Source organism: Argopecten irradians, chromosome 4, assembly GCF_041381155.1.
Source record: "Argopecten irradians isolate NY chromosome 4, Ai_NY, whole genome shotgun sequence".
NCBI classification, from domain to species: Eukaryota; Metazoa; Mollusca; class Bivalvia; order Pectinida; family Pectinidae; genus Argopecten; species Argopecten irradians.
The window spans coordinates 28,066,751-28,080,288 of NC_091137.1; the positions used below are offsets into that span (position 1 = coordinate 28,066,751).

Sequence of the window (13,538 nt, forward strand, 5' to 3'; positions counted from 1 at the left end):
TACCAGACTAAATGGAGTCTAGTTTATAAAGGTTACCAGACTAAATAGAGTCTAGTTTATAAAGGTTAACAGACTAAATGGAGTCTAGTTTATAAAGGTTACCAGACTAAATGGAGTCTAGTTTATAGAGGTTACTAGAATAAATGGAGCCTAGTTTATAAAAGTCACCAGGCTAAATGGAGTCTAGTTTATAAAGGTTACCAGGCTAAATGGAGTCTAGTTTATAAAGGTTACTAGACTAAATGGAGTCTAGTTTATAAAGGTTACCAGACTTTATGGAGTCTAGTTTATAAATGTCACCAGGTGTATAATTGTACTTGTTGTGTGCTAGTTTTTAAAATATACTAATTGTGCTTGTCTTAATTAACAGTTACATAAGCCACTTGATTGCAGATGATGATTAATCGACACTTACCTCCTGTGGGGGAACATCAAATGAAACTGTCCTCAAATCCACTTTAGTGTAACTCTCGATACAAGGTAGCACAAAAAATATACCTGTCAATGAATTATATAATGTTATTGAAATATACCCGTCAATATATTAAATAATATCATTAAACTATACATGTCAATAAATTACATAATGTCTTTATACTCTATAATAGATAGTAATATATTGAACACAGCATTATTTGTGCATGTCATTCCAATTCTGAATGCATGCAGTACTAAATCAATGATCAGAAATGTAGTTTTTACAATTATGAAGGTTATCAAGATTACAAAACTTTGGTTCTCCGCCAGTCGCCATCAAATTCTCGGAGCAAATGGAAACAAGACATCGTGGTCATAACTTAACACTTTAATTAGCCATAGATAATCCACTTTAATAGGTGAGGCATTGTTTCTACAATCTTTAATACCTTTTATCATATAAATAGGTTACCATAAACAGAGCAGTAAAATTTTTAAATCGCCTCTATCAATGTATTTTGCGCACCCCCAACTTCATATTTTATTTTTGCATAGAAAAATTGCGCAAATTACACAAGTTTTTACCGTATATCATTCACCCTGAAGACACAGACACCTCTAAATCAAAGACTACACCAGTCCAATATGAATCAGGTGTGAATGAGTTAAACCCTGAATACTATACAAGTACCTCAATCTGAAAATAAACCATCTACAGTCAAAGTTGTTGGAACAAGTTCAAATTAAGTGTGTTTGAATATAGGGAAACAATTGTTGATGACCCACAAAATATTCAGAATTATATACATGGTCTTCATGTTACACAAATTAGTGATGACCAAGTATCAACTGTGTTATATTTAGACTCACCTGGTCCTTTAGCACCTCCTGATAACAGTCGACCCAGTCGGAATATCACTGCTCTCTCAAACTCTTGTACCACCTAACAATAGCAAATCAGATTCAATGTCATTAAATCTAGATGTTCTGATACTTAGGGATCAACTATGAAGAATGAAAATCTCTCTCTTTTCATTTAGCAGTTTCACAACAGAATAAATAATAGTTCATTTCTATGCTAAGACAATTACAAAATCTTGTTCAAAGATAGATGTTAGATTAGGAAAACACAATAATTAAGAACTCCTAAGAGCCAATGTGAACAATTTACAACTGTTAAGTGATCTCACCTTTAGACAGAAGAAGACAGAAAAGGGCAGTGTGAGTAGAACGATGAGGATGGACAGAATGGTGAGTATCCAACCACAGCAGCCGAGACTCCCAGTCTCCTCACCTATACCTGTAATTAAGGTAAAGGTAAACTGTACCTGTATCTGTTATTAAAGTAATTAAAGTAAAGGTATGTAATTTTACCTGTACCTATGATTCAGGTAAAGGTAAATTGTACCTGTATCTGTTATTAAAGTAACTAAAATTTTTATATGTACTTGTGATTATTGCAAAAGCAACATTCTCACCTGTATCTATACATTTTTTCAAATACACTCAGCAATACATCTAAGATTTCTTACTTTCTGCTATTGATATCCTTCCCTTGGTAAAATGTTGTCAACAAAATATTACTGACAATAAGCTTTATGTTGATATGATGCCCAACTTTAAGGAGACAAATCAAGGAGAATCAATGCACTAGGGATATCAGTAAGAATCTGTTAATCTCCAATCATGTTCTAAATGTACTGATATTTTAAGCCCCGCCATGTAATACCATTACTTCCTGGCCTGTCCTTTTGCATCCCATTACATCTGAATTGATATATGAAAAAAAGCATTTATTGTCTTGAAGACATTTCTACTTTAATCTTATATCCACATAAAACTGAGCATGCAAACCATGGGAACAATACAAATCACTAAACAGAATGGGGGGGGGGGGGGGAATCCATGGAGTGTATTTGATAAATTACAGAACCAAACTTCAAATGTCACAATCCAAAATTACTTACTCTTGGCCTTTCACTTTTACTAAAGGACAAGAAAATGCCACTTATCAAGAATTCACAATGAGAATTAAAACAATAAAAGTCACAATTCAAAAAGTCTGCTTTTTTAAGATTTTTTGTCCAAAAAATGACTTAGCCAATGAAACAATGTCTATATATATACATATTTATGGAATGGAAAGAAATAGAGAATCGGAAGTTCCCACAGAAATAATGTAATATGGCTACAGGTCTCTAAAACCAATAATCACTTTTAAGAACTATATAAGGAGTAGTCCTTTTTATTATTTTTCTTTCAAATCTTTTCTGAAAACAAATGCCAAAGTTCAAGATAACTGAATATAAGGCTTATAGTTTTCTACACCAATCTTTGTTCATATTTGAAATAAAAGGTTTCATATCCTCCAGTAATGGTATCCCATATTCATACAAATCAAATTCTATTTAGAAAGAAAATGATGGAACACAAATATCTGTATACAATGTCTGTATAGACAGGAAATAATGGAACACAAATATCTGTATACAGGGTCTGTATAGACAGGAAATGATGGAACACAAATATCTGTATACAGGGTCTGTATAGACAGGAAATGATGAAACGCAAATATCTGTATACAATGTCTGTATAGACAGGAAATAATGGAACACATAATATCTGTATACAGGGTCTGTATAGACAGGAAATAATGGAACACAAATATCTGTATACAGGGTCTGTATAGACAGGAAATAATGGAAACAAACATCTGTATACAATGTCTGTATAAACAGGAAATGATGAAATGCAAATATGTGTATACAATGTCTGTATAGACAGGAAATGATGAAACGCAAATATCTGTATACAATGTCTGTATAGACAGGAAATAATGGAAACAAACATCTGTATACAAGGTCTGTATAAACAGGAAATGATGAAATGCAAATATGTGTATACAATGTCTGTATAGACAGGAACTAATGGAACACAAATATCTTTATACAGGGTATGTATAGACAGAAAATAATAAAACACAAATATCTGTATACAGTATACAGGGTCTGTAAAGACAGGAAATGATGGAACACAAATATCTGTATACAGGGTATGTATAGACAGGAAATAATGGAACACAAATATCTGTATACAGGGTATGTATAGACAGGAAATAATGGAATACAAATATCTGTATACAGGGTCTGTATAGACAGGAAACAATGGAATACAAATATCTGTATACAGGGTCTGTATAGACAGGAAATAATGGATCACAAATATCTGTATACAGGGTCTACATAGACAGGAAATGATGGAACACAAATATCTGTATACAAGGTCTGTATAGACAGGAAATAATGGAACTCAAATATTTGTATACAATGTCTATATAGACAGGAAATAATGGAACAAAAATATCTGTATACAAGGTCTATGTAGACTGGAAATGACAGAACACAAATATATGTATACAGGGTCTGTATAAACAGGAAATGATGGAACACATGCATAAGGGTTTGTATAGGACAGATGATGCTAAAATACAAATAGCTCTTAATGTTTAAGTATTTAAAAATTGATGTTATCCTCCAAATATTAATCATACAAGTCAACATGAATTAAATGCTCTATTAAATAAACAGTTGATCTCAGCTGGCACCAGTGATGAGTACATATTTACCTCCAATGATGCGGACATGCTGAGGATCCACAGGGTGGGTAGTACCAGTACTGTTATGATCCTGCCGATTGTGATCCTGTCGCTCCATCTTATCTTACAATTAAGCGTTTACAACCCCAGTCTGTTTCTCAGCAGGCACTGGTCAGCAAAATGGACTGACCATTACTGTGCAGCTATTCATGTACCACTAGAACACTTGGCCCAGAATACAGACACCACATTTAAGTCGACATTGTATAACTATGTCTTTAAAAACGTTGTTTATAGTTGCTGCTATAGCTTCCCGTACTGTTTCCAGTGCTGAAGTAAATAACCACTAGCTTTCAACAATTCTGTAGCGTATTGGAAAACTAGAATCTACCCCTGCACGGAGTATAAGACAATAGGGCACAGTATTCTCAATAGCAGGCACTCATGTGGAATACTGACAGTGGAACAACTTTGGCTGTCACCCTTCAGAATTAATATTCTTTTCATAACCTGATGGTTGTAAGTTCTGTCCAATATCATTCATTTATAACTTTGGTATCCTGAGACTTAGAAAGTCACCTTTAATGTATTAGTTACACAACACCACACCATCACAGAGGATAGTTCCCAAAGCAACTCTTAAAATACCAGAAAACTTGGCTTGGAGTTCTCCACTGTCGAGACCTGTATTCCTGCTCCTGAATTGAACCAGTCTCTGTGTTGTGGTCTCTGTGGAGAGTCTCTGATTGGCATGACCAATGAGTAACTGTATATCTAGCCGAGACTGATGGGTTTCTGACACGAAACCCAGAGAACTTATATGACACCCAGAGGTTGTACATGTAGTGGTTTACCAATGGGATACACAGTCCAAGCTAACCAGACCATTAAGTAATGTTACAGTAGTATATTTACATGTTAAATCTATAGTAAGGGTGGACTCAGAGTCTCCTCCTCCTGCTTATATAGAGAAACTGAGACTTACAGAGCAATTACAATGTACAGTATACGCCAATACTGTTCAGGTCTACAATTCTTCAAAAGTGTCTCAGACGTCTGATGTAGAGGTCGGGTAATGAATGCCCATAAAGTCTGAATCACAGATCGACAGTTACCATTAAATACACCTCACAGTCCCATACAGCCATGATAACACACTATTGGTCAGGCAATGCTTCAGTCACAACATTTTAACTTGCTTTCAGCTACATGAGGGAATTAAAGAGAGTTTTCAAACATTTTTTTCTTATTTTTCCATAATATATACTAGCTGGCATTATTCTTCACACCCAATTGACCGAATTCAATGCATCAAAAATACTCTTTCAATGATTAACCTTCTTCACGGCACATTTTAGGAACCATTCTTGATCATTACATTATCTACCAACTGCATCTCATACTAAGTGATTTACCTTCATCAGTTATCCTTAGAACTTGACCTTCATCTCACCACATTAGACCTTGACCTTCATCTTACCACATTAGACCTTGACCTTCATCTCACCACATTATACCCTGACTTTCATCTCACCACATTAGACCTCTACCGTCCTCTTACCACATTATACCTTGACCTTAATCTCACCACATAAGACCTTGACCTTCATCTCACAACATTGAACCTTGGCCTTCCTCTCACTACATTAGATCTTGACTTTAATCTCACAACATTAGACCTTGACCTTAATCTCACAACATTAGACCTTGACCTTAATCTCACATTAGACCTTGACCTTCATCTCACCACATTAGACCGTGACATTTCATTAGAGCACACTAGATTGAGGATCTTCTTCACATGATCTTGTAAATAGATTAAGCTACTTCACCACATCACCTTTCCCTTGATATGCCTGATTATGTGATATTAAACTGATTGTCATTATTACATGACCTGAGACCTGGACCTTCATTACATCACCTTTTACTTGATTTACCTGAATATGTGAGATCAAACAGATTGTCATAATCACATGACCTTAGACCTTGACCTACATCACATCACCTTTCACTTGATATGCTTGATTATGTGACATTAAACTGATTGTCATTATCACATGACCTGAGACCTTGACCTCATCATATCACCTTTCACTTGATTTACCTGAATATGTGAGATCAAACGGATTGTCATTATCACATGACATGAGACCTTGACCTTAATCATATCACCTTCATATGATTTACCTGATTATGTGGTTTGGGAAACCTTCATCAAATCTCCACTTATAATGGAAAACCTTTTTTACATCATATTAAACTGATATGATCATGTAAATTTAAACTAATAATTCTCCATGAATTCATCTGACCAATCTTATTTACATACAGCTTTTAGTTATCTTCATCAAATCATGTCATCTGAGTGACTTGATCACATTCAGACCTATCTTTATCATATAACCTTCATTAGACTTTTATATGTAAACTTCATTACATCATCCAATACTGAATGACTTAATCACATCAAACTAATCTTTGACCACCAACAAAGTAAAGCAGTTATGTTTCATCCATCATTTTATACCAATTAACCAACATCATAAATAAACTCCGACGAAGCAGCATATCCTTTTATTATCAATGTACCTCACAGGATTAGTAACCTTCATCATATTACCTTAAACTGACAGACAAGGATCATGACCTTTATCACTGCTTTCTACGGAGTGATCTTCAAGACAATCTCACATTTAGTAAGCTCCATTATATCACCTATTGATTGAATGCAACACCTCATTATGACCTTGACCTTTACCATATTTCTATGTCAATCTTTATTTATAGGTCACATTAGAAAGCTTATGAGTGATGTACTTCTGAAAATATCTCCATTCAGTAAAAGCAATTTATCTCTAAAATGTTACAGTTACAAGAGTTCTCAACACATAACACATAAAGTGTATGATCCAGAAGTGCTCTATATACCTCTCAATTTGTTGTGAGGAGATGCTACACAAACAACTCAACATCACAATAGATCAATATAAGAGCATTTATCTTGTCATACAGAATCCATAGAGGTTCCCATAAAAACCTTGCTTTAAGGGGAACACTTAGAGTGCAAATAACATACAGGCTTAAAGGAAAGTAAACCTCACTGTTGTATTTAATTACTAACATAACTTGTGGATAAATTTGGCTTTCTGATAAATATCCATCTGTAGTTTTAGTGCACGTTTTTTTCATCCATTTCCATGTTTCTGTAACTGGTGAGCCCTGTGCCAGATCATATTTTACAACCCATTAATTGTTAACAGCATCCCTCCCTTTGGTTAGGTACAGTCAGACCTACTCCTCTGATGTTAACTGTTAACTCCCCCAGCCCTCCCGCCCAGTGGTAATGAAGGTTTTATGTAACTTCTCTTAAAGTGATAAAATCCTATAGGTGTATTAGTAGTGAAGATTTGACTTACAGCAGTCAACCTCTACTACCATAGGTATCAACAGTAAATCAAGCTAATGTGTGGTGCCAAATGAGGGTCGGTCCAAATCTTCAACAAAACCACAAGGACCAACTCTCCCTGTAGGCTGGGGACTGTTATATACCTACTCAATGTACTATCCCCTAGGGAGCTATGGAAGTAAAACTCCCAAACTCGGTTAACTTTCTCTCCAGAGGACAATAAGGACTATCAAATCCCTAAGAGTTTAATGGCAAGCGCAACCAGAGGGCAGCATAAGTCTATTTATTTCATAAACAAAATGACTAGAACACCCAGAAGATGATTTTATATGGTCTGGTTTATAAGCTTCACCCCAAGGTCATTCGACACATTTTGTGACCCTCTGGGTATTATTACATTTGGTGACCCTCGGGTATTAGGCGAAAAAAAAAAAATATATCTGTTTAGCGTTAGATTGGCAAAAATGATAGGGTCGGTAGATAGGGAGAATTTTTTTTAGTGTCTATCACTATAAAATAATGGCCGGAACTGGAGTCTGAGATCAAAATCTCAACTATTAATTTTTTTTCGTAGAATAATGAAAAAAAAAATTAGGGTCGGGGTAGAAAATTAGAGTTAGCCTGGTAACCCTAAACAGACATATTATTTCGTTATTTGGCCTTACTACATTTTGTGACCCTCGGGAATTACTACATTTTGTGACCCTCGGGTATTACAACATTTTGTGACCCTCAGGTATTACAACATTTTGTGACCCTCGGGTATTACAACATTTTGTGACCCTCGGGAATTACTACATTTTGTGACCCTCAGGTATTACTACATTTTGTGACCCTCAGGTATTACTACATTTTGTGACCCTCAGGAATTACTACATTTTGAGACCCTCAGGTAGAATATCCCCATCCTTCATAAAATGTCTTATAGTCTAATACCATCCTAAGATATCCTTATACTGTAGCTATTGCAATATGAAATACTCAATTAGGCCAAAAAAAATGTCTTTACCGTTCAACAATAAGTGTGACTGTACGTGATAAGTCCTCGCTTTTCACATTTTTACAATTTCCATTTGGAAGATGCTTTACCTAAATTAGTCCTTATTTAGAAACTCCATGCTACACAATCGTTTATATAGAAATACATTTCATTTTATCTGTTTTCCATCAACGAGGAATCAGGATTTAAAGAAATAATGCATATATATATACTGTTTCCATAGAAACTAGGGAGTAATTTTCTAGTATGATAAATAACTTAAATAACTCAGACGACAATTCCATAGAGATAATGTATCTATCTGTCATATTTACTGCCTTAAAAACTAAAGTCTGGGACCAAACAAATAATTCAGAAATTCCATAAGGGTTTAGGCATGTAATTATAACTGAGGCCTTGTGAGACACTTGAACCCCCTGAGATCTGAGGAGAAAGCTAACATCAGTTAAATATTGATGAGTTCATATCTTCTAAGGAAATAGAAAGGCTGAAAAATGCAACTAGAATTTGCTTACATCATTTTTCATCAACAGCTAGCGTGAAGATAATACCAGGCAGTGGGTGGATTCACACGTAAGTCTACTAACCCTGTCTATATTACTTGGCTTTTCAATTTTTTCTTTCTTTTGCCTAATCTATTGACTATATATTATGCACAAAAAAAAGGAACTAGGAACACATAGGCAGACACCTTAACTTATGTTTTACTAAAATATTCTCAGCTTCATAGCAATTTGTCGGAATGAAGTTATCTGATTTGCTTTCTCATATTTTCATTTTTGCCCAAATTTCTTCTAATTATTGTAAGAAATCAATATACATAATTCTAAACAAACAAACTAAAACAGGAAATAGTGATTTCAAAATTTGAATCAGGTTTTCTTTACCATGCAGTAACATCATACTAATCAAGGGCTGTCAAGTCTAATCAATGACTTTCTCTATAGCCACTTGCTTATACTGTCTGTGAACTGTATTTAAATTGTTTGCATTTATTTGATGTAGAATAAGCAAATATAGGATTAAAATTGAAAAAAAAAAAAATTTGGCATTTGTTAACATATAAAGCAATTGAAATAGTAAAATGATTAATGGGACTGGTTTGGCAGAGAAGTAAGTGACATGCTGTATAAAGAGTTAGTTCCCCTCAACCACCTATATTGAGTTGATTATCGTATAGATTGTCTTGCATTCTTTATTATTCACAGATAGATTTATTTTTCATATGTAAGGTCAGGTCACCATGGATGTATGATATTCCTAGACAAAACAGTAACTAACAGCCAGTATAGGGGTGGAATGGTAGGAGCTTTACTAGGTGACACGGTGACTGGGAGGATATATGTATTACATTTCATAAGTAAATCAACTGTTATACTTATATTTTTTGAAATAAAACAGCAAAAGCAACACTAAAAATTAAACAACTTCGCTAGCCAAGGGTATATTCAGAATGATACTCTCCCTGAGAGTATAGTACAGAATACCCTTGGTTAGCGAAGTTAACATAACAACTTACATATCACAGGAAATGTGAGTAACTTTACACTACAGCTGTGATACGCTGGATCTATGTAACTAACTCTACATTATAACATCAACCAATGAAGTCAATGAAGTGTGGCTACCTACATATTATATTGTCAATAATTTGTAGGTGACCAAATTATATCTACTTCTATAGACAATGAACTGCAAGTAACCATTAATTTCTTTTAAAACTCAATTCAATGAACTGTGACTTAATGTTAGTTACATTTATCACTAGGGAGACAATGAACCATGACTAACTGTTACATCTACCACTAGGGAGACAATGAACCATGACTAACTGTTACATCTACCACTGGAGACAATGAACTGTGACAACTGTTACATCTACCGCTGGAGACAATGAACATGACTAACTGTTACATCTACCACTGGAGACAATGAACTGTGACTAACTGTTACATCTACCACTGGAGACAATGAACTTGACTAACTGTTACATCTACCACTGGAGACAATGAACTGTGACTAACTGTTACATCTACCACTGGAGACAATGAACTGTGACTAACTGTTTACATCTACCACTGGAGACAATGAACCTGACAATGTTACATCTACCACTGGAGACAATGAACTTGACTAACTGTTACATCTACCACTGGAGACAATGAACTGTGACTAACTGTTACATCTACCACTGGAGACAATGAACTGTGACTAACTGTTACATCTACCACTGGAGACAATGAACTGTGACTAACTGTTACATCTACCACTGGAGACAATGAACTGTGACTAACTGTTACATCTACCACTGGAGACAATGAACTGTGACTAACTGTTACATCTACCACTGGAGACAATGAACTGTGACTAACTGTTACATCTACCACTGGAGACAATGAACTGTGACTAACTGTTACATCTACCACTGGAGACAATGAACTGTGACTAACACTGTTACATCTACCACTGGAGACAATGAACTGTGACTAACTGTTACATCTACCACTGGAGACAATGAACTGTGACTAACTGTTACATCTACCACTGGAGACAATGAACTGTGACTAACTGTTACATCTACCACTGGAGACAATGAACTGTGACTAACTGTACTTCCATGGAGCAATTACATCTACCACTGGAGACAATGAACTGTGACTAACTGTTACATCTACCACTGGAGACAATGAACTGTGACTAACTGTTACATCTACCACTGGAGACAATGAACTGTGACTAACTGTTACATCTACCACTGGAGACAATGAACTGTGACTAACTGTTACATCTACCACTGGAGACAATGAACTGTGACTAACTGTTACATCTACCACTGGAGACAATGAACTGTGACTAACTGTTACATCTACCACTGGAGACAATGAACTGTGACTAACTGTTACATCTACCACTGGAGACAATGAACTGTGACTAACTGTTACATCTACCACTGGAGACAATGAACTGTGACTAACTGTTACATCTACCACTGGAGACAATGAACTTGACTAACTGTTACATCTACCACTGGAGACAATGAACTGTGACTAACTGTTACATCTACCACTGGAGACAATGAACTGTGACTAACTGTTACATCTACCACTGGAGACAATGAACTGTGACTAACTGTTACATCTACCACTGGAGACAATGAACTGTGACTAACTGTTACATCTACCACTGGAGACAATGAACTGTGACTAACTGTTACATCTACCACTGGAGACAATGAACTGTGACTAACTGTTACATCTACCACTGGAGACAATGAACTGTGACTAACTGTTACATCTACCACTGGAGACAATGAACTGTGACTAACTGTTACATCTACCACTGGAGACAATGAACTGTGACTAAATGTTACATCTACCACTGGAGACAATGAACTGTGACTAACTGTTACATCTACCACTGGAGACAATGAACTGTGACTAACTGTTACATCTACCACTGGAGACAATGAACTGTGACAACTGTTACAATTACATCTGGAGACAATGAACTGTGACTAACTGTTACATTTACCACTAGAGACAATGAACTCTGACTAAATGTTACATCTACCACTGGAGACAATGAACTGTGATAAACAGTTACATCTACCACTGGAGACAACGAACTGTGACAAACTGTTACATCTACCACTTGAGACAATGAACTGTGACTAAATGTTACATCTACCACTGGAGACAATGAACTGTGACTAACTGTTACATCTACCACTGGAGACAATGAACTGTGACTAACTGTTACATCTACCACTGGAGACAATGAACTGTGACTAACTGTTACATCTACCACTGGAGACAATGAACTGTGATAAACTGTTACATCTACCACTGGAGACAATGAACTGTGACTAACTGTTACATCTACCACTGGAGACAATGAACTGTGACTAACTGTTACATCTACCACTGGAGACAATGAACTGTGACTAACTGTTACATCTACCACTGGAGACAATGAACTGTGACTAACTGTTACATCTACCACTGGAGACAATGAACTGTGACTAACTGTTACATCTACCACTGGAGACAATGAACTGTGACTAACTGTTACATCTACCACTGGAGACAATGAACTGTGACTAACTGTTACATCTACCACTGGAGACAATGAACTGTGACTAACTGTTACATCTACCACTGGAGACAATGAACTGTGACTAACTGTTACATCTACCACTGGAGACAATGAACTGTGACTAACTGTTACATCTACCACTGGAGACAATGAACTGTGACTAAACTGTTACATCTACCACTGGAGACAATGAACTGTGACTAACTGTTACATCTACCACTGGAGACAATGAACTGTGACTAAAACTGTTACATCTACCACTGGAGACAATGAACTGTGACTAACTGTTACATCTACCACTGGAGACAATGAACTGTGACTAACTGTTACATCTACCACTGGAGACAATGAACTGTGACTAAATGTTACATCTACCACTGGAGACAATGAACTGTGACTAACTGTTACATCTACCACTGGAGACAATGAACTGTGACTAACTGTTACATCTACCACTGGAGACAATGAACTGTGACTAACTGTTACATCTACCACTGGAGACAATGAACTGTGACTAACTGTTACATCTACCACTGGAGACAATGAACTGTGACTAACTGTTACATCTACCACTGGAGACAATGAACCATGACTAACTGTTACATCTACCATTGGAGACAATGAACCTTGACTAACTGTTACATCTACCACTGGAGACAATGAACTGTGACTAACTGTTACATCTACCACTGGAGACAATGAACTGTGACTAACTGTTACATCTACCACTGGAGACAATGAACTGTGACTAACTGTTACATCTACCACTGGAGACAATGAACTGTGACTAAACAGTTACATCTACCACTGGAGACAATGAACTGTGACTAACTGTTACATCTACCACTGGAGACAATGAACTGTGACTAACTGTTACATCTACCACTGGAGACAATGAACTGTGATAAACTGTTACATCTACCACTGGAGACAATGAACTGTGACTAACTGTTACATCTACCACTGGAGACAATGAACTGTGACTAACTGTTACATCTACCACTGGAGACAATGAACTGTGA

The 13,538-nt window shown here is 36.0% G+C and overlaps 1 protein-coding gene across 2 annotated transcripts in view; it reads right to left on the minus strand.

Moving 5' to 3' along the window:
- The window catches only part of LOC138321168 (band 7 protein AGAP004871-like), a 70,694-nt gene that overhangs the window by 25,976 nt on the left and 31,180 nt on the right, over positions 1-13,538 (minus strand). The window contains exons 1-4 of one of the 2 annotated variants that reach the window (XM_069264642.1): positions 4,043-5,282; positions 1,608-1,717; positions 1,288-1,360; positions 416-498 (exon numbers count right to left, since the gene is read on the minus strand). In XM_069264642.1, coding sequence (XP_069120743.1) covers positions 416-498; positions 1,288-1,360; positions 1,608-1,717; positions 4,043-4,130 — 354 coding nt within the window. In that variant the 5' untranslated portion in view covers positions 4,131-5,282. Of the gene's footprint in view, positions 1-415; positions 499-1,287; positions 1,361-1,607; positions 1,718-4,042; positions 5,283-13,538 lie in introns of those variants that run through there. The other variant, XM_069264641.1, reaches the window with a different exon arrangement.